This window comes from Notothenia rossii (genome assembly GCF_949606895.1).
Source record: "Notothenia rossii genome assembly, chromosome: 9".
Taxonomy (NCBI): domain Eukaryota; kingdom Metazoa; phylum Chordata; class Actinopteri; order Perciformes; family Nototheniidae; genus Notothenia; species Notothenia rossii.
The window spans coordinates 8224275-8248224 of NC_136907.1; the positions used below are offsets into that span (position 1 = coordinate 8224275).

A 23950-nucleotide genomic window follows, 5' to 3' on the forward strand; every position below is an offset into this window, starting at 1 on the left:
CCTTTTCTGTATGCCTGATTGTACATTTCTGACTGTGGTGTTTCCTTTGAACCAGTGAACAAATAATGTAGATTTATAAACAAGACAACATTCAAACAATTATAGAAAATATTAAAGCAACTGATAAAGAAGTTACTAATGAAACCAAATCAGTTTGTTTGACCTCACATTCACACACCCACAAACACAGACACTATCTCCCTGTCATTCATGTTACGTAACCAATAAAGGGCAGGGAAAAGGTCTCAGTGCAAAAGGGGAAAACAGCTGAGCATAGTTATGAGCCCACCCTTGGTTTGAGCTCACTTGCACTGAAACTCTTCATCCGGACATTGTTCCTGCACAGCAAGGACTCCACATTCTGCCTCAGTGTTTGGTGAACAAGTCGCTAATACCTCAAGAGGTTACATTGCACTAATAATCCAAAGATCTGAAAAGCTGTTGGACTTTGAGAGCCGATTACTCACTTTAACAGACTGCACTAACAGCGACCATTTTTACTTCTTTTTGATTTTTTCGGCTCGTTTTTAAGGACTTCCTTTTGTGGAACACTTTCCAAGAATTCTAATTTAAATTGACTGCATTACGTATGAGTGGTTTTAATGATTTTCTCTGGCCCAGCAATCTTTTTGTTAATGTTATGAGAAAAGATTACTCAGCAGGTAAGTCTATTGAATTTCAAATTATCCAAACATTGTTTAATTATATTTTTACTCTTGCACCTTATGTTTGCTACTTTCACAGTTGCTGGAACAACTTACTATTTACTTTTATGTTTTCCAAAGGAACCTACCAACAACAGCATGTGCTGTCATTAACATAAAGTTAACTTGTGGAGTTTTTGTAGTACACCACTATGGGGTTTGGTGAACTCTTGGAGCAGGTAGGGAGCACAGGACGCTTCCAGATCCTGCATACGACCCTTCTCTGCATACCTGTGATGTTGTTTGCCAGTCACAACCTGCTGCAGAACTTTGTGGCTTTGGTACCCCCTCACTTCTGCAACGCACACACGAACCTGACTCAGTCCCAGATGAGTGCAGAGGAAGCGCTGCTGGTCACGGTGCCGCTGGACCAGACAGGGAAGCCAGAAAGGTGCTTGCGTTACGCGGCTCCACAGTGGCACCTCCTGACAAAAAACGGGAGCTCCAGTTCAGGGAAGGAGGGAGACACTAACGCTGGTTTGGATGTTGACCTGCAGGGATGTTCAGATGGATGGACCTATAACATGACTCACATGAAATCCACAATCATATCTGATGTAGGAATATATTTTTATTTTTATTTGCTTATGTGTATATGTTTTCTTGTCCTGTGCCTTAAATGTTGTTCCATATTTTTTAGTGGAATTTGGTGTGTGATCAGCGGTCTTTGAAGCAAATGGGACAGACAGTCTACATGGGAGGTGTGCTTCTGGGTGCTGTTGTCTTTGGAGGTCTTTCAGACAGGTAACATTGATCTCATCACTTATGATTTACAGTTAAAGGAACGTTGTGTTATGTCAGATATGCGGCAACATCAATCATGTATGTAACTTTAAAACGTGAACAATTATGAAAAAACACACTTTTTTTTCTTGAAGAGACAGGCACTAAAAGGGTTTGTTTCTGACTAAGTTGAATGCATGATTATCTATAGAAATAGAGTATGAGAACATTTGAGTTTTGTTGGCATTACAGCATAATTAAATGCTCTACTAGAAAACTAGAATACACGAAAGAACCAGAAAATTAGCATCATATTTCCCCTTTAAAATGGTCCCACACTACACATGTATTTTTTTTTCGTGCAGCCTTGTTAAAATCATATGATTTGATCAGCCCGGTATGACGGCAAGACGTGAACATGTGATGATTTACCATGCTGGGGGACGTGAAGATGTCACGATTTCGTCACTTCAAACGTGACAGTTACACGGTATTGTTAACCCATGTTAACCAGTGGAGAAATAACCGGAAATGCCAAGCAAATGCTACCCCGACGTAATGATTTATTTTGTAATAGTCACACTCGATTACGCCGATGTTCTTGTTTCCCCAGCTGGTCGAGACCTCTTTTAGCAGAAACAAAGGCTACATTAATGTATTAAATCGATGTTAATCCATGCTTGTGGATCATAGATGTGGATCATAGACTGTATGTGGATGTGGAATTAACGGACGTGACGTTGTGCGATTGAGTTGCCAGGCAACAGCTTCGGTTCATGTTCATTTACAAACTCTTCAACTACAACCGTAGTTATATTTAAAAACATGTTAGAAGGCCTCACGAAATACTTTAATGCAAATTAAAATATAAATGTGAAGGAATGTGTGTATAACAAAATACATCGCTGATAAACGAAACCGGAAACAGACGTAGGCAAGATCCTCAGCTCGATGATTGGATGGTTTAGCCGCAATGCATGCTGGGATTTGGTGTTTATGTGATGTGAAATCTGAAAACGTTTTTTAAAAATAAAATAACACTTTATTCCGAGTGTGCTTGCTTTTCTCTTTGAAAGTCATCACATAACGGCATTGTAATACACGGTACGGCTGCATTAAGTATTACATATCTGCCGTAATTCTCTATTTATAGAGCCCTGATGAGAAGACTTCTAGACAAACAGGAAGAACTGCCGCCAAAACTGAAAACGTGACGTGGATCATAAATATATAAGCAATTAAACAACATCTTACATTTCTTTTCACACAATACGTCTCCTTGCAGTATCAACACTAATTCGGCTGACTTTTATATTTGATGCAATTGGTAGATAGGCTGTATTTACACCATAACGGTGCAGAGCTGATAGAAAGGGACACCTGGTGGTTAAAGAACATTATTGAATTTGATTATTTTATTATTAGATATTAATAGGATTCCTATAAAGTATATTCTTTACTCGTTATTTTCTACTAATAGTTAATTAAAGACTGTATATAATGACTAGTTTGCACACCCCTTTCAAGATTTCAAGATTTTCTAAGCTAAGGTTTATTGACATATCATATTATACACAACTACGGTGTAGTTATGCAATGAATGAAAAACTTGGGTCGCAGGTTCCTCACCAGTGCATTACAAGACATCAATATGTGTGTACACCTCCACCATTAAACTGTCATTCTGCACATTTCTTATACCATCTACATACATCTTATAGTACAATACATATGTATAATATCAGTGTAATAATAAACAAATAAACAAATAAATGCTTAAACATAGTTAACATTGTAGGAAAGCAATATATTAGACGTTAAGTACTTTGTCAGGCTTAACATTTATCTGTAGATACGAATGTCACTGTGTGTGCTGTTTGCTCTGCATATGTGACCATTAAAGAGGGTTTCATCCCTCCATATTATTATTCTATACCCCCAAAGCTTTTTTCTTATTCAAAAGAAGACCTTAACCTGAAGTACTCTTTAATGTTTAAATGAAGCCTTATTAGTTTGTCTGTTTTGCACATCCTCCTATTAATATCTAATAATAAAATAATACAATTCAATAACGTGCTTTAACCACCAGGTGTCCCTTTCTATCAGCTCTGCACCGTTATGGTGTAAATACAGCCTATCTACCAATTGCATCAAATATAAAAGTCAGCCGAATTAGTGTTGATACTGCAAGGAGACGTATTGTGTGAAAAGAAATATAAGATGTTGTTCAATTGCTTATATATTTATGATCCACGTCACGTTTTCAGTTTTGGCGGCAGTTCTTCCTGTTTGTCTAGAAGTCTTCTCAGCAGGGCTCTATAAATAGAGAACTACGGCAGATATGTAATATTTAATGCAACCGAACCGTGTATTACAATGCCGTTGTATGATGACTTTCAAAGAGAAAAGCAAGCATACTCGGAATAAAGTATTATTTTATTTTTAAAAAACGTTTTCAGATTTCACATCACATAAACACCAAATCCCAGCATGCATTGCGGCTAAACCATCCAATCATCGAGCTGAGGATCTTGCCTACGTCTGTTTCCGGTTTCGTTTATCACCGATGTATTTTGTCATAAACAAATTCCTTCCCACTTACATTTGAATTTGCATTAAAGTATTTCGTGAGGCCTTCTAAAATGTTTTTAAATATAACTACGGTTGTAGTTGAAGAGTTTGTAAATGAACATGAACCGAAGCTGTTGCCTGGCAACTCAATCGCACAACGTCACATGCGTTAATTCCACATCCACACCTATGATCCAGCGCCGTATAGACTTTTCTATCCATATGGCGCTGCTATGATCCACACGCATGGATTAACATCGATTTAATACATTAATGTAGCCTTTGTTTCTGCTAAAAGAGGTGTCGACCAGCTGGGGAAACAAGAAAATCGGCATAATCGAGTCTGATTATTAAAAAATAAATCATTACGTCGGGGTAGCACTTGCTTGTCATTTCCGGTTATTTCCCCACTGGTTAACATGGGTTAACAATACCGTGTAACTGTCACGTTTGATGGGACGAAATCTTGACATCTTCACGTCTCCCAGTACGGTAAATCGTCACATGTTTAGGTCTTGCCGTGATACCGGGTTGGATTTGTCAGTGTTGGGGCCCACGCGTCACAAAGTAACGCAACCACTGTTTGTTGTAACTAATAGCGTTACTAGTTCCCATTAAGTAACGCCGTCATAGTTACTGTGATTTAAATGGGTGCGTTAGTGCGTTACATTATGTGATGGAACTGAACCGAATCTCCCTGCGGATGTAACTTACATGCGAATACAGCGATGTCCTCTCACAGCACCATGGAAAAGTGAAATTAACCAGAGAGGATTGATGATTGGTTAACGCGGGGTAACATTTTAGGGTAAGCCAATCAGAGACAGAGTTGGGCGGGTCTTGCCTTATGGGGAAAATACACACACGAACACTTGCTAATGCTAACACATAGACACGGCAACGCTCACCACCAGCACACACACACACAATGGCAGATGCAATACATACCATCTAAACAGCCAAAAACCGATTCTTTCAAATCGCCACACATGTCACCCAGAGTCAACTAAATAGATAGCCAGGTTTGTTGTTGAGGACATGCTGCCCATCGCAATGGTCGAGTCTGTTGCCTTCAGAGAACTAGTCAGCAAAAAACAACACAAAAACTTGTATTTTTATTGTTATTATTTTTAAAGTAAAGTAACTTGTTACTAGTTACTTTTATAATTTAGTAACCAATAAAGTAACTAGTTACTTTTCGAGAGCAGTAACTATAACTATTACTAGTTACTTTTTGAAAGTAACTTGCTCAACACTGGATTTGATACAGTCTGAATTAACTCTTTAACCCACCTGGCTCTAGATATGGTCGACGCATCCTCTTGCTTATTTCTAACCTGCTGATGGCTGTGTCAGGAACATGTGCTGCTTTCTCGACCACCTTCCCGCTCTTCTGCCTGTTCCGCTTTGGCTGTGGCATGGCTCTGTCCGGCATGGGGCTCAACACCTTCTCGCTCAGTAAGACATTTAGCTGGAGGGTAAAATCAGCGTAAAACAACGACTGGAAGCAGTCAACATGCATAATGATTAAAGAATAATAATTGTACTAAATAAAATAAAAATACCTCTTTCTCTATCTCTTTAATATCAAGTTGTGGAGTGGATCCCCACTAGTGTGCGGACAATAGTGGGGACAACGACAGGTTACTGCTACACAGTTGGACAGTTGATACTGGCGCTCATCGCATACTTCATCCGGGACTGGAGGTGGTTAACCCTGGCTGTGTCTGTGCCATTCTTTGTCTTCTTCCTCATTGCATGGTAAGATGCCAAGTATTGACATCAAAGCAAACCAGAATCACCGATACATGTTTATTTGCACGATTAACAGAACATATATTTCACACAGGTGGTTTCATGAATCTTCAAGATGGTTAATTATGAGTAATAACCCTGAACAAGCCATCAAGAACCTTAAAAGTGTGGCGAAATTTAATGGACGGAAGGAAGAGGGAGAGAAAATCGACATGAAGGTAAGAGAATGTGCTGTTTATTGCACCATCTATCTGTGTTTATTAATGTGTATAAATACATTAATACATTAATCTTTGTCGGTATGCATAGAGGCTGCAGGAAACCATGAAGAAAGAAATGTCCTGCTCAAAAGGCACCCACTCTGTCCTGGATCTGTTCCGCACACCTACAATGAGGAAAATGATGATCTGCCTCAGTGCTGTCTGGTACATGTTCCTTCTTGTAAAAATCTCAGTTTTTCATTAACAAATATGTAATCGCATTGACACTGTTCATGTTTTATTTTTAAAACAAACCTAGGTTATCCACAAGCTTTGCTTACTACGGTCTTGCAATGGATCTGCAGAAGTTTGGGGTGGACATCTACTTGATCCAAGTGATCTTCGGAGTTGTTGACATCCCTGCTAAAGTCGTCATGGTCGTATCTATGAGTTATTTTGGACGGCGCACATCACAATGTGGGGCTCTCATCATCGCTGGAACCACTGTTTTGATCAACCTGCTGATACCTTATGGTAATGTTGAAAACATGTATACAAGTTGAATATTATACTGCAGAAACAACACAGTCCTCTGATGAATGTCTCACTCCATGTGCAGATAAACAGACTGCACGCACGTGTATGGCTGTACTGGGTAAAGGTTGCCTCGCTGCCTCATTCAACTGCTGCTATCTCTACTCTGGGGAACTGTTCCCAACAATCATCCGGTAAGTCTTATTTAGAAAATGTTGCTTTAAATTGTTTTATTAAGGGTTTAAAGGGGCCCTATTATGCTAGTTTTCAGTTTTTTACTTACTTTAATGTTCAGAGAGCCCTTTATTTTTCTCATACTGCTTGAAAACCTATTTTCACCCTCTGTCTGAAACCAAATTCACCCAATCTGCTCTAATTAGTTAGCTGGCCAGTTCTGTTGTGATAATTCAACTGCCAAGTGATGTCACTTTGTGATGGAAGTAAACAAACGAATCAAAGCGAGGCGTTTCAGGCTGGGGGGGGAGTGTGTGCGAGATAAACTCCATCTGTAGGGAACTTTTGGATTTTAGCCTTTGCAGACCATTTACATGCACAAAAACCTATATCACACTACACAGGAAAGGCAAAACCCCCAAATGCATAAAAGGGCCCCTTTAAGCTCAGCTCATTTGATATATTGAAGAATCTACATCCTGTCTTTTTGAAAAGGGTAGATGAGAGTTTCTCTACTTTTCTGATTGACATGCTGTTCGCTGGCAAAATGGAAATATGGACAATGCTTGAGAAGTCTTTAAGCTTGAACACAAGTTAACATTTTCCCACATCCATTTCCCTTGTCTTGAAGTCAAAATGTGTTTGCCCGTGCTTCTGGTTAATGGCCTGAACAAAGGTTGCACCTTATGAGATTTTCATGTTTAGTTCTACAATATAAAATATGCCAGTAAATACCCACTCGTCACTTTGTACCTGTCTTAACAAAGGCGGATGCTAGCAAGTGGCTTTTTAGACTGTACATAAGTCTGCCTTAATGCAGAAACAACTAAGATGAAAATTGAGCCTGCAGTATGATGTACAGTACAGACAGGAGATAAAGCAGATACAAAATAATGGTGTCAAACCAGGTCACCTTTGACCCAGATGATGAGACTAAACAGTTTCAACAAGATTGGAAACTTCTTAGGGCGTTTGGTTTATTTTCATCCTGTTCTGTCTTTTTCCTGATACCCTGGGCCCAGGAGTTCAAAACTTTTAATCTCAATCAGATTTGAAATCCCATTTTTTCTGATCCAGGATCAGACAAGTCGGCCAGATTTTGTCCCTGTAGTTCAAAGCAATTCAGGATAGGATCACCCTGATCCAGATTACGACTTTTCAAGATTACTAGATCTTGAATATCAGTGCTTTAAGCCTACTGATCACCATCTAGTGGATATGAAACATAATACAAGGAAGACAAGAGACCACATTGCAGAGACATCTATTGTCCGCAATTACTTTTGAAAGGTGATGACAGATAACCATTTTAAAATATTTTTCATTAGTTTTACCAAAATAACTTGATTTAAAATATAATTTCCAAAGAAATAAATCCTTCAAATCTGCCTATTCAGTTTCTGTTTGAATGTGAAGGGCTAAATTAAAGAAGCTCGTCTGTTAAGATCGCGGAAACGGAAGGACCCAAATGCAGACTACAAAAAGAGGTAAAAGGTCTAGAAACAAAAACGAGCTTTATTTACAAAGCTGATGAGCAAAAAACATGGCATGGATAACATAGGTAGCACAAGGAATATACATCACCCAAAAAACGATCGTGACCAACATGGAGGGAGACAGGAAAAACCACGAACCGACAAGGCACACAGGGGAAGACAAGACTAAATACAGAGAGGGGTAATCACAGGACAAGAAACAGCTGGGTAAGGGAGGCAGAAACACAAGGGCAACAGGTGAACACAATGAGACAATCAGACACAGGAGGAAAAACACAGGAAGGAAAACAAGAGACAGGGAGAACAGAACAGCAAAACAAAACCCATTAGACAGACAGACAAAACTAAAACCGTGACATAACATCAAGATCGTGACATCGTCTCTGCGAGTTACTGTGAAGGCAGGAGCTGTTGCTGGTCCAGCTATGAATTCACAGAGGGCCAGCTATAGTAACTGAACGAGAGAGTAATGTCAAATGACAGTACAATTGACCAATCATATCTTCCCTCTAAATGGGTGGGTTTTATTATCGCAGACTTTATGACAAGTTCTGCCCGTTGTGAAGCTTTTCTTGTTTCCATAGCAACAACAACTTCCTGTCAACAGCGTAAACTCGCCTTCAAAATAAAAGCATGCCAAACTACACTTAAGACATACAACTGCAACGAAAGTAACAAACACAATGCAATATCCTTTTCAATTTCAAAGAACACAAATTGGGTTATATACAGGTGTTGTTTTGTGTGGTAGAGGGTCGCTTTCATTGATGCGTTTTGCACCCTGGGCCATTGTTTTGATATTCCGCTGAAGTATACGCTGTGACATAATAACTTTTTTTTTTTCGAGGGAAGGGGTGGGGTCAGAGGGTCTTGGTATAAAAGTCACGGCTCGTCACTGGTCGGTGAGATCGCTGCCATTTAATTCTGATAGTGCTCACAGGGTTTCCTACAAACCACTATTTATTAGGGATGTAACGATACCAAAAACTCACGGTACGATAATATCGCGATAACAAGTCCACGGTACGTTATTTATCGCGATATTGAATAATAAAGGGAAGGGAAAAAAAATCATACATTTTTTTTTGTCAATAAAACATTTTTTTACTCGGAAAATGTTTCTTTATTACATAATAAATCTGATTTTTACAGCCTTTTTGTAGGATAGCAGTATTTTAAAGTGTCAAAAACAAAGTGACAGTAACAGACTGGAACAAGAAAACCAGTGTTTTTGTACCTACTGGTACTACCAAACAAAGTAAGCATTTTCTTTATGCCACTGCATCTCACAAATAAACAAGGACATTTAATAATCAGACCCTGCAATAAAATAAATCAAGTTTCACTTTAGTTTTTCAAGTAACTCAACTCAAACTCACTAGTCACTCACTCAGCATCATCAGACAGGTTTTTAGGAATATGAGAATGTCCACATTTCCAGGTATTTATAAGCTGGGGTGTTTGGGCAATTACAATATCCCCTGCTCTGGAAACAACTCTCTCGCTTGGTACTGATGTTGCTGGGACACCAGTGGTCGCGTTAACCGAATATTTTATTTAACAATGACAGAAAAATCTGAAAGCAGTCTGTCATTTTGACAGATTAGAACAAACTCGGAACAGCGCCAACGTTTCCCCGAAGCGAGGCTCTGGTGTTATGCCGTGTTATGCATGCCCTCCAAAAGGAAATGATATAGTTCCCAAACCGTACTTTGCTGTAAAGATCAATACATGTCTGGGAGGTTTTGCTTCATGCTGTGCGCGTCCCGCGAGGTGCATGCACACACGGCATAACACCGCCCCCCCGTTGACAGTTCACGAGCATGCAATATCGTGAACTGTTCAGACCCGACGGGTAATAAGGGATTATGACGGATATTTTACAATCCTGTCTGTCAAAATGACGGACAGCGAAAAAGTCTAACGCCAGGCTTATTGACATGGCGAGATATAACTATATGGTTGGTACTTGTCAATGTCTCTAGGTGTGTAAATGTAGCCCTGTAAATACGATGTCCTTTTGTGTTATCTGTTGTTTTATTTTCATGTTGTAACCTACTTGCTGCCATGTTGGACAGGTCTCTCTTGAAAAAGAGATCGATGATCTCAATGGGACCACCTGGTTAAATAAAGGTTTTTTAAAAAAAAGTGTTTAAATAAAAAATCTTTTTTTTTTAAAATTATTATTTTTTAAAAATCGCGGTAGATTTTGTCAGTCTCACGACGGTATTGGGAAGTTTATTTACCGCGATACCGCGATATTCGGTATATCGTTACATCCCTACTATTTATTCACGGTTAAAAGAGGGCTATCGCCCGAGCTAATTTGTGCTATACTAACAAGATGTTTGTTGATATCGGCAACGTTCTGTGCCAGTGAGGACAGTGTCCCGCTCCTCCTCACTGTAGCTTTGTAAAATCTACTGCATGGTCGGACGCTATTAAGAGTTCTGCCGATAATTAAGACTGTGTATATATTGTTTCCCTATACAGTGACTGTTTAATAGTTAGCAGAGTGCTCTCGCTCAGGATAACTTGGCTGGAAAGTAGCAGTAATTGGCTGATGCCGCACACATTTATTTTTTCAGATCGCTGAGAAAGAATATATATATATATATATATATATATATATATATATATATATATATATATATATTAAAAAAAAAAGAAATACTTTAGTAGGGTGCTCTCGCCCAGACTAACTTGTTCGGTCGCTAGCACTGCTGATTGTTATCTATACTCAAGCTCAGGTAATTGTTCCATCTTCTAGCAGATATAGCAAAGTTCTCTCGCTCAAATCTAACTTGCTACGGCGCTAGTGAAGAGAGTGTCCTCGATCCCCTGCATACAATTGGTTCCTTACCTGTTCCATCCCCCAGTTAGCAGAGTGTTCTCGCTCAAAGGTAACTTGCTACGGCGCTAGTGAAGAGAGTGTCCTCGATCCCCTGCATACAATTGGTTCCTTACCTGTTCCATCCCCCAGTTAGCAGAGTGCTCTCGCTCAAAGGTAACTTGCTACTGCACTAGTGAGTATCCTCGCTCCCCTCTCACTGCATACAATTAGTTCCTTACCTGTTCCATCCCCCAGAGTGCTCTCACTCAAAGCTAACTTGCTACTGCGCTAGTGAAGAACGTGTCCTCGCTCCCCTCTCACTGCATGTAACTGTTTCCTTACTTATTCCTTCCACCAGTTAGACCCGGGAAAATAATTAGCCCTGAACCAGGTCAAGTCAGTCCTCCTTGCCAAGGGTGCAATCGAGCATGTGGACCCCATCTCACAGCCCGGGGGCTTCTACTCTACCTACTTTCTGGTAAGGACGAAAGGCAGTGGACTTCGCCCAATCCTGGATCTGAGGAGACTCAACATTTCGTCAAGATCTTACCCTTTCACATGCTGAGCACAGCAGGCGTTATTCGTACCGTTGCCAGGGGGACGGTACGTCCGTCGACTTGAAAGATGCTTACTTTCATGTGCCTATTGTGCTTCATAACAGGCAGTTTCTTTGCTTTGCCTTCAGAGGCCGTCATTTCCAGTTCAGGGTGCTCCCATTTGGACTCTCCCTCTCCCCACGGGTGTTCACCAGTTGTGTCGCGGCAGCCCTCTTGCCCCTGCAGTCTCAGGTCATGAAGATTCTACCATACTTAGACGACTGGTTGATTTGTGCACCATCCCGGTTGCAGTTGACCCTGCACACGGCTCTCCTTCTATCTCACGTCGCCCGGCTAGGCCTCAGGGTGAACTTGGAGAAGAGTTTTCTGAACCAGAGTCCTGCACGGGTCTGATTTTCAAGACCCGCTACCGCCCGCACCCTCGACGTGCAATACCGAACCCGCCCCGCTACCCGCACATATTGCCAATTAGTTCCGCAACCCGACCCGTCGCCTCTTTCTTTCAGAATAAGGCGAAAAGTATTAAAAGAGGTGAAAATCACTACAAGTCTGGGCATGTTGAGAGCTATACCTACGAAAAAGGGGAGTTAGTCGGTTCCGTAAGAGCCAGCATGCGGGACCGGCTTTACAAGGTTTCGGTGAGTAACACGAGTGTAATGTGTAACGTTAATGACATCACTTACGCGACTCTGGGATTTGTAGTCTTTCTAGTCGCGTGTTTTGTCATAGTCTTATATTTCAACAGTTTTACGACAAACTGTGACTTTTTTTACATAGAAATGATTTTTTAAGATTGACAAACATCATATGTGTAATTCGTGGCACAATTCAAACGGGATCGAAAGATAATCTTTCTCTCCCCATTGACTTCAATACATAATTTTTCCAAAATAAGGTCCCATGGGGCGGAAGTAGAAGGGCGGGACTTCGCCTCTCTATAAGGTGGGTACTCAGGTTTCCTCGGGACTCTGTTGATATAAGTCATCCAGTGCAAAACACTGCCGGTCAGTATGAAATAGAATGAAAGTTACGTATGTAACTACGGTTCTATGAATCCTGGATGACCACCAGAGTTCTTAGTCACTCGGAATCTCGTGTTCCTGCGAGAAGATTCCATAGACTGAACTCGTTGAACTTATACCTCCCGGGGTCATATGAGGTCACACGTGACTTTGTTGACATAGGTACATGCAGGGCCGCCCCTCCCTACAGGCCAATCACGCAGGCTGCATGGGGCCCCGCCCAGAGGGCCTCAGCTCCTGTTGCAGTTCTCCGCGCAGTTCTCCGCGCACCCCCCGCTGACGCGAGAGTGAGAGGTGACAAGGGGAGCACGTCTGTAACCCGACACCGTTGCAATGAATCGACATCTGACCAATCACGGCTTTGATACGGCCACTAGGGCAGGTGAAGAGATGTCGGTGAAAAGCAATTTGGTGCAAGCAAGAGGGGGGAAAAAAAACATGAAGAAACTAGAGCATCACTCGAAGGTGGGTTATTGGATGAGTCAAATGTACAACTTGCGAATGTTGTATAAGTCAAATTGCCAATTGCCATATTAAAACATCAGCTGCAATTCACGACAAGAAGAAGGCAGTCTCTGCAGAGCATATAGGCTAATGGAGATGCAGTTATTTCCAGCATTCTTTATTTACCATTCATTCAAGTATTTTATGCCTTTTAACTGCTAATGTACAGGAGGAAGAGTGACAAACTGTCTGTTTGGCTTACATAAAGTTTACAGCCTAAAAAACATGGAGCATTTTTTCTCCTTTTATTCATTTTTATGTCAATTTGCACAGCCTCTCCCCTTAACTCCTAACAGTCATCATCATGTCAACCACAACACAGAGAAATACTGATAGAAATGTGTATGTAGTTGTTGATACATTGCTGACAGAATACATTTGAAATATCAGTTTTTGAGCATGTTATAAGCATGTTTTGTCTTGACTACATTATAATAAAATAATATAACATTTTTATTATTGAACTGATTATGATTAGTAGAAGTAGTTTATTTGCATTAATTATATTTTAATTATATTACGTTACATGTTACTTGTTAGACACTTATATCCAAAGTGAGTTACATACTCAATACTGTGGGCAATCCCCACAGGAGCAATTTGGGGTGAAGTGTCTTGCCCAGGGACACAATGACATGCTGACTGCAGTGGGGTTTGAACCTGTGACCCCCTAATCCGAACACCAATGCTCTATCCACTGCGCCACACGCCTCCTTTAATCTTTTAGATGCTAGTATTTAGCAGGAAATCCAGACGTATTCACCTGTAAACGCATACTGAATGACATACATGCACATATACCATTTACCTCACTGTATAAAAAAGTAACTGTGTTGATAATAATAATAATAATAATAAACAGGAATTATATTTGCAAAGTAGCCTACTTAAAATAGTTTTCACTCCTGTCGGTGGGGGGGGGGGCTCATCTCACAATGTCGCTTCGGGCCCCAAGTTGGCCAGGGGCGGCCCTGGGTACATGTGCTACCAAGCAAGCCTCCTCGACATTGAGAGACACCCTGTTTCTTTGCTTATCATCTGCACACTGTGTCACCAACAAAACAAACATAGTATATTTTTTCTAATCAGTTAAAGGTGGGCTAGGTAATTTTGGAGAAACCAGCTCGAGTGCACTAAAATTAGAAAATACACAGCCGGAAAGAATCTGCCACTTCCTTACAGACCCCCTCCTCCAACACACACGAACGCGCACATGACCAATGAGGGCACGAGATAAGTCTGTGCACAGATGGAAAGCTGACAGACAGGTAGGCCATCCAGTTACTTTAGCCGGACCAGCTAAAATTATTGGTCGTGCTTTTTACAGTACTACGGCTTCCACAGATGACATTTGTTATGGATTTTTTTGTCAAAGCACTTCAGATATTCATTGCTATCGGGATGTTAAGAGCATTCCATGGAATACAGCAAAAAGTGTACCATGAGCCTGTTTCTCAAACTTACCTACCCCACCTTTAAATAGTTACTAAAAACCCTTGTCCCTATCAGTGCTGTATATGGACTGTATTTACGAGGTTTGTCTGTTAAAAAAAACACTTGAACTTTGAACTTTCATATAGGCATTCATTTTCAAGTGTTTTATTCAACGACAATGACATACTTCATGTACACCTCAACTGGTGAATTTAGCAATGTCCTGAAAAATAGCAGCCTCTAATCTTGTTGTTCTTTCTCCCTCTCAGTCAGAATGGCATGGGCTGGGTATCCATGATGGCTCGGGTGGGAGCCATGGTGGCCCCGATGGTGCTTCTCACGGCCGACTATCTACCTTGGCTCCCGGGTTTGATCTATGGCGGCGCTCCGATCCTCAGTGGAATTGCTGCAATATTTCTTCCAGAAACACTTGGCTCACCCCTCCCCGACACAATACAAGATGTGGAGGACAGGTAAGATCAGGAGGGACAAGATCTGTTCCTTCTTTACATCTCTGCAAATCAAAACATACATTTTTAGTAAAAGTATACTGGAGGCATTTTAGACATTAAGAAAGAGACAGAGACAGATTTATCTATATTTTCCTTTTCTATTTTGACCACAGGGGAACTGGGAGAAGCTCCAAAGCGTCACGAAAGGAAGCGATATTCCTGCAAGACACCCAGGCGGATCTCCTAAAGCAGACGGCCTGAGGGCATATGGATTCTGCTCCTGAGGTTTTCCTCACATGTTAATGAACATATCTTGGTTACTGCTTTTTCTCCGGCCTGTTTATTAGTTTGATTTCAATATAAAGCTTATTATGTTGTATGACTGCTAGACAGGTGGAGTTGCAATAAGACAGGTCAATACAGTGAAATGAATAGCTGTGAAGAATTAGATCTGTGTTTGTTTGTGTTATAGGAGGATTTTAGTCTGGAATTGCATCAATTATGTTTTATATTTTAGATAATGAACTTTCTACAGGTGATTTGCTTTTACTGGTATTTTTATAACTTCTTATTACTTGCAATCTTGTATTTGAAAACAAAAATATATTTTCATTAAAATCAGCACCTTCACATTTAAGTCTTGTGTGTCTTTTCAATTCCTCTGCTCTGTTGAACTGAAATACTTTGCACAATTTGTTATTCAGGATCCTTTTAAATGGGCACCGTCGGATACATTTACTGAAACAAGTCAGACATAAGAAGTTTGCGACAAGAGGATTTACATTTAACTGGTTTACGTCCGTCATTCATTGCCTGGGCCTTATCCTAAGACATCAATCAATAAGTAAAAAATATGAAATCAGGTAGAGAATTATGTTTTTCAATCACACACAGAACCTACTCATGTTTACATTTCTCTGTTTCACTTCATGATCACAAGAATGACCTCTGGTGTTCCATATTTTAGGTAAAAATATCACCCAGTCTTTAAATATTAATCTTTTGAGTCTCACAGACAATCGAACATGTCTTTGAATGGACCAACTGAATAATGGTATCCATTTTGACTGTCAATGAGTGCATGATGCCGGCAAATTCAATAGGCTGTTTTTTCCACTTCTAAAAAGGCACCGTAAAGTAACAATAAGTTCTGTACTTTAATATCTCATATTTGTGACAAAAATATATTGAACTGAGATTTAAAGTGGAGGATTGTTCCACTATTGATTGACCTCTAATATTTACAACGATGTCTGCTTGGATCACAAACTGCACTCAGAAGTGATGGGTTTTTTATCAAGCTGCAGTTCAGTTTACTCTAAAGGAACACAGCTGTAATACATATAAAGTGTGTTTCTATTTTATATTCAATAAGGAAATAACATACAATACAGAATAAAACTCACCCTTGCAAACGTTGCTCTTTCCTGGTTTGTCTTGTGAATCTTGCTGTTGTGCCTCCATCTAGTGGTGAGTCCTCGGTAATGCAAAAGCTAAACCAGTCAGATCCCCAACACTGTAGATCTTTTTTTTGAAGAAGGGCGGAAATGTAGAAGCTAAAATAAAGCAAGAAATCTTCTCTGTACTTCTTTAATGCTAGGATCGTGTTCTTAAAGATCTGCTTGTCATTACATTTCTTACAATATGGGATTTTTCTTCAAGAATGCTGGTGAAACATCAAGATTTAAATCAATGAGGAAAATAAATAAATCATTATTTTTTTTGTTTCAGAATAGGTCCATCGATTTTTATCTTTTGTACTGTACTTTTCTGACAATAAGTTTTATAACTTGACTACGCTTATTTCCCACATATGTTTTTGTATGTGCTTGTGTGACTGGCTCTGACTGTATGAGCTATGACTTCTACCATGTGAAACTGTTTTGTTCAATCTATAACCTCTCAATCAACATATAAACCATATATCAGAATCAGATGTTATGTGTGTACTCCTGAGACACATTGTGTATCATATGCACTACATGCCAGAAGAGTCAAGCCTGAAGTCACACTAAAAGGTGAATTAAATGCAAAAGCAACTCTTTCTACAGAAATAACTACATCGTAAAATGATATGAATAAAGATTTATTTTCTCATATGAACAGGTGGATTCATTTTTCATTTTATTTTACAATCTATGACAATCTCGCATTTTTTTTCTTTTTTTCTAGCATATTTCAGGAATGACATGGGGGAAGGTTCTCTTTTATTGCTGAATGTTAAAATGAAATACACTTTCACTGACTGGAAAATAATTGTCTGCTGCTTTTTTACCATGCACCCATCTAACCGTGACCACAAGGACATGCAGAGGAGAGGTGTTCAAACATTTCAAGCGAGGGTGGGAGTCAGGTGGAGTGGGGGGGTCATAAAATTAAACAGAAGAGAGTGGCAGGATGTGCCTGGTAGCATCTCCATTGTGTGAGAGGACTAGAAGAGTGAAGGGAGTATCACATTTAAACTAGAGGAGCACTATCTTCTTCTGTATTTTTCAGACATACAAAAGTAAACCCAGAGGTGAGAAACTCAATGAAGTATCTGCATGTGAGGTGTGACCAAAGACCTTTCTATATAGCAATACCACTGTGCGTTTACCATAGACGTAAATATTGCAGATTAATTTTTTCAAGAGTTATAGTCTGATAATTCAGATTTTTTTTTTTTTAAGGAGTAAATACCATACCAACAGTGACAAAACTGTTCTCTCTCACTGAGTCATGATTCTTGAATTACCTTGGAAATGTTTATATCCTTCAATGGAGGACAGGGGGCTCAAATGTTTTTAATTTTGAAATCACCCTCATTTACGGAGTTCATTTTAAATGACTAACCGTCGACAAGATAAAAAGCAGTACACAGTACCATCGGAGGAGACACTGTCTGGATGCTATTTGCCATTACTTGGAAGTGTGCATGTTAAGTGGAGCAGTCTAAAAGTAGGTGATACAACAATTCATGGACACAGTCATTCAATGGACATGTGAACAAGAAAGGCTGACAACTTTATAGATGGCTGCATAATGGCTTTAAAAACTAACTCATGTAAATATGCATTTATATCATGTTCATTCTACACTACAGGCATCACATCGTTTTTTTCCACACAAAACACACTACAGTCACCTGTTAGAAAATTATGTAATCAAACAGCAAAATAGAAAGTTTGCATATTTTTGCATTGTATGATCCTCCAAAGTTTCACAGCTATTTCCATTATATTGTCTAGTATGTTCTATACTGTCCTCCACTCAGCTGCTTCTACTTTCCTTCTCTCTATGTGCATGTGTTCAGGGAACTGGTAGGCTGTATGTTTTACATTTCGGCCTTCATGATCTGAGAGCCTTAGTCTTAGGTAGACCTTAAGTTGAGGAAGAGGGTGAACAGAGTTTAAGGTGGAAGGGAAAAGGGGGGGGGGTGGGCAAGTGTAAATCCTGAGACACTGTGTGGCCTTTAACACGATCCACAAAAACAGAATGGACACAGAAGGATGATGAGGAATGGCATTAGGGGCTGAGTTGAGTGAAAACAGATGCAATCTTTTTGTTTTGCCATCACTCCTGATGGCAGGGGTCACCCTGTGCCAAGCGGCTCAGCGTTTGTTGGCCTCTTAAGAAACTAACATGAGGGAAAACCTGCTGGGGAATCAAATAGGACTAAACTGGGGCAGGCTGGGAAAATGAAGGAATAGCTGTAAACCCATCAAGCAATGACCTGCATAACATACAACCCTAAAACAGCCTTACCTGTCCACATACACTGGGGGTCACTGTTCTGATAAAGCACTATTCTGTGAACCTCTGATACACTCTTCTGTCACCGGCAGATCCACAAGTTTGAATGTCATCACAACAGACAATGAAATTCATCTCACTCACACACACACACACACACACACACACACACACACACACACACACACACACACACACACACACACACACACACACACACACACACACACACACACACACACACACACACACACACACACACACACACACACACACACACACACACACACACACACAATCTCTCTGTAGGCATCAGTCAGAGGGAAAAAAGGATCTACATCGTATTTATCAGGCGCTCAATTAGATCCAAAATCATATACCCTACAGGCGAATCATATTAATGTAAACATACACTTTATGTTGAAGTGGTTTATATTGCATGACATGGAAGGGGTTATGTTCCAGTGGGGCTAGACTCCTCAAAGAATGCAACTTGGAAAGAAAGTAAAACAGGAAACCAGAGAGGAAAAAACAACATAAATGTGTATAAAAAATGAGGCGTCCATATAAGAAAGGCTACAAAAACCTCCACTGGCCCTCTGGCATCGGCATACAGCAAAAGGCACCACAATATTACTATTATTTTTTTACGTTGTGAAAAAACTGGCACATCTTTTTATGCTGTAAATCAAAAATGTACATATAAATAGAGTTTTCCCTATAAAAAAGTCTTTGCTGTTAACTAGTAGACAACTTTTGCTAAAATGAAAATAAATATTTCATTTGTTTAGAATATCTCAGTTATATAAAATAAAAATATTTCTTATAGATGCAGGTCTATACTATATTGATTTTTGTTGGTTCATTTTCACTCTTTAATGGGTGTATTGTCCGGTTTGGAGCGTGAGTGTGTAAGTCTTGTATGCATGTTCCCATGCCCACTGTGCCGCCCCGATGAGTGAGAAGTCCGACTGTCCACCGGCCTGTAGATGGTGGAGGGCTCGGCATTCATGTTCTGCATACTGAGGAAGGGCGTGTTCTCCCCGTCCTCCTCTGACTCACTATCTGTTAGGCAGCTTCGAGACCCATAGTCCCGAGAGGCCTCGTATCCACGCGGGGCCACGTGGCCATTAAGTCTGGATCTCCGCCAGCGCCGGCTACCAGTTCCACTGGACCCACTTCTCTTTGGTTGCTCCCGAGAGGAGAGATACTCCTGGGTGGTCTCATAGTCTTCTTCTTTAGCCAGCCGGTAGGGGCTGGAGGGCAGGCTGCCCCTGCTGTCGTTTAGATAGGTGCGGCGCTGCTGCCGGTAGGGCTCCTGGCACTGGGCATCGTGTAGTGGCACCTGGTAGCGGCGTAACAGGGGCTGGTCATCCTCCAGAGGGTAGGGGTTGCGGACAGCAGGAGGGAGAGACATGGCTTGGCTGGCATTGGGGGATGTTATCTGGAAGGTAGGCACCTGCGAGGGCAATGAGTAATGGAAATCCACTGGGGAGAGTCGGGCTGGTGTCGTCAGGGCTGACACGTATCTGTAGTAAAAGCAGAGAGGAGGGCATAGTTAAGTAGAGAGAAGAGCAACAAGCAGAAGTGAGCAAGTGGAAGAGTTTAAAGAAATCTGTCTGAATTTTTCACCAACATTCGATTCATTGAATGAACTACCAAATTGCCAAGTTACAAGCAAGCTGTAAACAGGCACTGGAATATTAAATGGAAAACAAGTGTTGTATCATACATTCATTTAACCTAGATGTCCTCTTGAGCTGAACTGCAGGTATTTTTTCACACTGGGTATTTAAACTTTAAAATAATATCTTCCCTGACCATTGACATCGTCTCAATTTAAAAAAAGATGATATATTTGAGATATTTCTATTTTGATCTGAAGTTTTTTTATCGGCAGATTTGACCAAGGTTGAAAAAAGTCACTCAAAGAAAGTTATCACCTTGTGTTTAAGAAAAATATTCAAGAATTCAAGAAGAATATAAAATCGGCAGCAATACTACAGTACTGTATATCATATCCCATGTTTACAAACTTGGAGTCTGGTGGTGTCCCCCAAGGGTCTGATGTGGAGCCATGTCTTTTTTTAATATCCTTGGGTCTTATAAAATACAAATACAAAATTGGTTGATGCTGAGGATTTGCAAAAGTGATTGTCTTAGCAGACGTTCATAAACATTCATTCTACTGCATGACAGTGAATCTGAATGACTGTATCAATAATATTTCCAGCAGTTTGTTTTACGATCACCTGTCTATTTGAGCGTCTCAAGCAGTTAAAATCAAATCCCAGCCAGAGGTCTTCGGGCAGGAGCAGCTGCTTATTGGTTGCTGTATAGTCTATTCCTAAAGAATGACGGTGACTAAATAATGTTTCTCTACAACAGACTAACCTGCACAGCAAGGTTTCCCTTTAGCATTTTAGTGTATATGCTGATCACAAGACAACATTTCTCTTAATCCTTTGAATAATGGCATGCTGCACCTTTCTATACCTTCATCCCCAACTTACTGTGGTTTTCAGGTTATGCTATCTTGTTTAATTATGTGTCACGGCCATGTTGGCACCATGACTGAATGCTTGAGTAAATGTAGAAGTTCTTGAAGATACACAACCCCCCAATTATTGTTAAACGCTAGCTATAAAAATTTACGGCTTGGCTCTTGAAGTAGAAAGTCAATATCAAGCTTTAAAGACAGGTACATTTAGAGTGCGTTTTCTCGACTGACGGGTCATGGTTCCCACTTTTCCATCCCTTCTCCAACTAACCCTAGTTGCTAACATGTTGATTGACGGTTACAAAACTATATTCATACACCAACTAAACATGATTGTCAATACATTTTAAATGCAGTTTCAAGTCCTCCTATCACTGGCCGTAGATCAGACTTTTTGTGTCCTTAGGAAACTACAACATGCTGTGTGAGACACAAGCTTGAGATATTCCTACAACACTGCTGATTCAGCTGAATCCAAAGCCGTCGCCATGATGGAAACAGGCGCCTGTTACCTGGAATGACTCTCAGGGGAAGTTGGTTATGCAATCTGACTCTGAATAGCAACTTATTGGCCAAGGCACATTTTGTGCTGAAATGCTTGTTGTGTGCTGGCATTGTTGGGACGATGAAGCTGATGCACATAGGAGGCAAGACACATCTTGTCCAGGTTGTTTTTGACAGTCTATAAAAGGCACTGTTTATTTGCTTCAGATAATAGGCCAGGACTGCATAGTCTTGTCATTTATACAGTATCTTATTTACATTTTTGCTGCAGTAAGTCATACCCTTATGCGGCCAAAATTAGGACACGGGAAAACACACTTGACGCACCGGAAAACAGGTTTAATTAATAAACAGTAAAAAGTATTTAAGATGGTTACTTTATTTTTACATTGTTACTTATTCTGTCTCTTTTTGAAACTCACAAACCAGCGTAGGTCATTGTTGGAACAGTGAAAGAGTAAAAAAAGGTTTTAAGGAGTTATAATCTGTATTTCTTTTGTGAGTTTTTACGTGAATCAGTGCGTGTCATGGACATTGTACTATAAAAGGGCAAAAAAAGATCCGGTCCACCCCTGGGTCATATATGTATCACTGCTGATCAAAGCTGGAGCCGACAAATACCTGTGACTTCACAAGTGATTTGTCCCGGGAATGAATGCTGATTGTAACCTTTCCCACGAAAGAGAAAAAGCCAGATGTTAGTGGGAGTTAGTGGGATATTTGTCCAGTGGGAAAGGGGCTTAAGTCATGTCGTCATTTCTGGAAATTTCTTTAATACTTAAATGGATGCATGCAGCTATAAACACATTAGGAATATTTTTGGTCCATTACTTTCATTTTGGCCCAGGGACTGAAGTTGGACATGCACCGATTTGCATATTCAACACCTCAAGTAAGCATTTTGCAGCATTAGCAGGCATAAGTTAATGTGTTAAGTGTGTAAGGTCTACATCTGGTCCAAAGTGTGGCTCTGGTTCGCCCGAATGATATGTACTTAAAACTCTAAAGCCATAAGCAAGCAGACTTATCCTGTGAGGTCAGTGGGTCACTACGCATTCTGTTATCGTCTGTTCAACTTTTTGTTAGTTTTAATGCATTTGAACTAGTTTTTCTTGTATTTTCACTTCATACCTATCCAAATTATCTTATGTAGTGACCCATTTAAAATGGATAGGCTGATGCTGAGAATAATTAAAGGTCCAATACAGAAGACATTAGGGTAAATATTGATTCTAAAGACCTGAAGCAAATGTTAATAAGGCTGTGTGTAAGCTATCGGTAGAAAAGGGCTGGATGACTTCATGTAAAGCAACCTATAGCATGTTTTTTCAAACCTTAAACACAGGGTCTTCAATTACAACAGATACCGACTTCCTCGACATAGCTGTGCCATCATTCCAATCCCTCAAAAAAGTTCTTTACTTTTGGAAAAGATAACTAACCCACTGTTTTTGTGCTTAAAACGTACACTTCATACTTTTAATATATGGCTCAATAGTGCTCCCATACCCCTGTGTGTTCTCCTAGCTCAGTGCTTATTGAGCTTGTTGAGTGATGGATGCTTGGCTGTAAAATGTTTTGGAAATGTAAACGTTAACAGTGAGGGCATTTTGGGATTGGGTGGGGAGGGTCATTGTTAGGCCCCTATAACAATATCCCTTCAAATTTGGACCATGTGTGACATTGTAAACGAAATAAAGAGCATGTGGCAGAACTGAAAGCACAATATTTACAGTGGACTAATTGTGTTTGAGCTGACATGTTCTGGGAGCACTCAGATATTTGATGAAATAATCTTGTTTGACATGTTGAGTCACATGAGAAGATTGACATCTCTGTGCCTTAAGAACAGAAATAGACCCAGGACTGCTAAATATAGACTGCTTTGGGGTTGTTGAAAGGAATATTTTCTCACTTCTGACAGACTAACTTCTTCTTCCAGCTTCTACACTTTGTGCTAAATTTATCTTCTACCTTTCCTTGTGACGCACGGATTAAACCGATTCTGGCCAAGAAGTGCATGTCCAAAACTGTCACATGGATCCTTAAGGGAAATAAAAAGGGAAAGCTCAAGCCAATCGGAATGACATACTGGCTAGGGACTAATGTTACACTAGCTGTATGCACATTGTCCCCATTTTCCACACTTGCCTACCTTAGCGTATTTCATCATCATGCCTGCTATGTGTTAGTTTCCTCTGAATCTCAAAGTGCCCTGACTGGGACTGAGGCTGAGAGAGAACCAGCAGAGAGAG

The 23950-nt window shown here is 40.2% G+C and overlaps 2 protein-coding genes across 9 annotated transcripts in view; one reads left to right on the forward strand and one right to left on the reverse strand.

The window, feature by feature from the left end:
• The first annotated feature begins 67 nt into the window (after nucleotides 1-67).
• On the forward strand, nucleotides 68-15596 carry LOC307020376 (solute carrier family 22 member 6-like). Of its 4 annotated transcripts, none has more exons than XM_079651695.1 (11): nucleotides 68-662; nucleotides 745-1261; nucleotides 1345-1448; nucleotides 5302-5456; nucleotides 5591-5759; nucleotides 5848-5971; nucleotides 6063-6178; nucleotides 6273-6487; nucleotides 6573-6681; nucleotides 14777-14980; nucleotides 15133-15596. In XM_079651695.1, the coding sequence occupies exons 2-11, from the start codon at nucleotides 857-859 to the stop codon at nucleotides 15218-15220; spliced, it is 1689 nt and encodes a 562-aa protein (XP_079507821.1). In that variant the 5' UTR covers nucleotides 68-662; nucleotides 745-856; the 3' UTR covers nucleotides 15221-15596. The 4 variants fall into 4 exon arrangements, with proteins under 4 accessions (XP_079507821.1, XP_079507822.1, XP_079507823.1 ...); XM_079651696.1 differs by having other exon boundaries at nucleotides 839-1261; XM_079651697.1 differs by having other exon boundaries at nucleotides 848-1261.
• Nucleotides 15597-17029: 1433 nt separating this feature from the next.
• nrg2a (neuregulin 2a) overlaps nucleotides 17030-23950 on the reverse strand; it is a 71690-nt gene continuing 64769 nt past the window's right edge. For all 5 annotated transcript variants that reach the window (XM_079652285.1, XM_079652281.1, XM_079652283.1 and 2 more), the window contains one exon: nucleotides 17030-20220. In XM_079652285.1, the coding sequence (XP_079508411.1) occupies nucleotides 19560-20220 (661 nt within the window). In that variant the 3' untranslated portion in view covers nucleotides 17030-19559. The remainder of the gene's footprint in view (nucleotides 20221-23950) is intronic.

Excerpts from the sequence above, each read along its gene's own strand:
- LOC307020376 (XM_079651695.1), top strand. The coding sequence starts at position 857 with ATGGGGTTTGGTGAACTCTTGGAGCAGGTAGGGAGCACAGGACGCTTC. Across the intron at positions 5,972-6,062 it reads GAGAGAAAATCGACATGAAG|AGGCTGCAGGAAACCATGAA; the intron begins GTAAGAGAATGT and ends CGGTATGCATAG. Across the intron at positions 14,981-15,132 it reads ATACAAGATGTGGAGGACAG|GGGAACTGGGAGAAGCTCCA; the intron begins GTAAGATCAGGA and ends TTTTGACCACAG.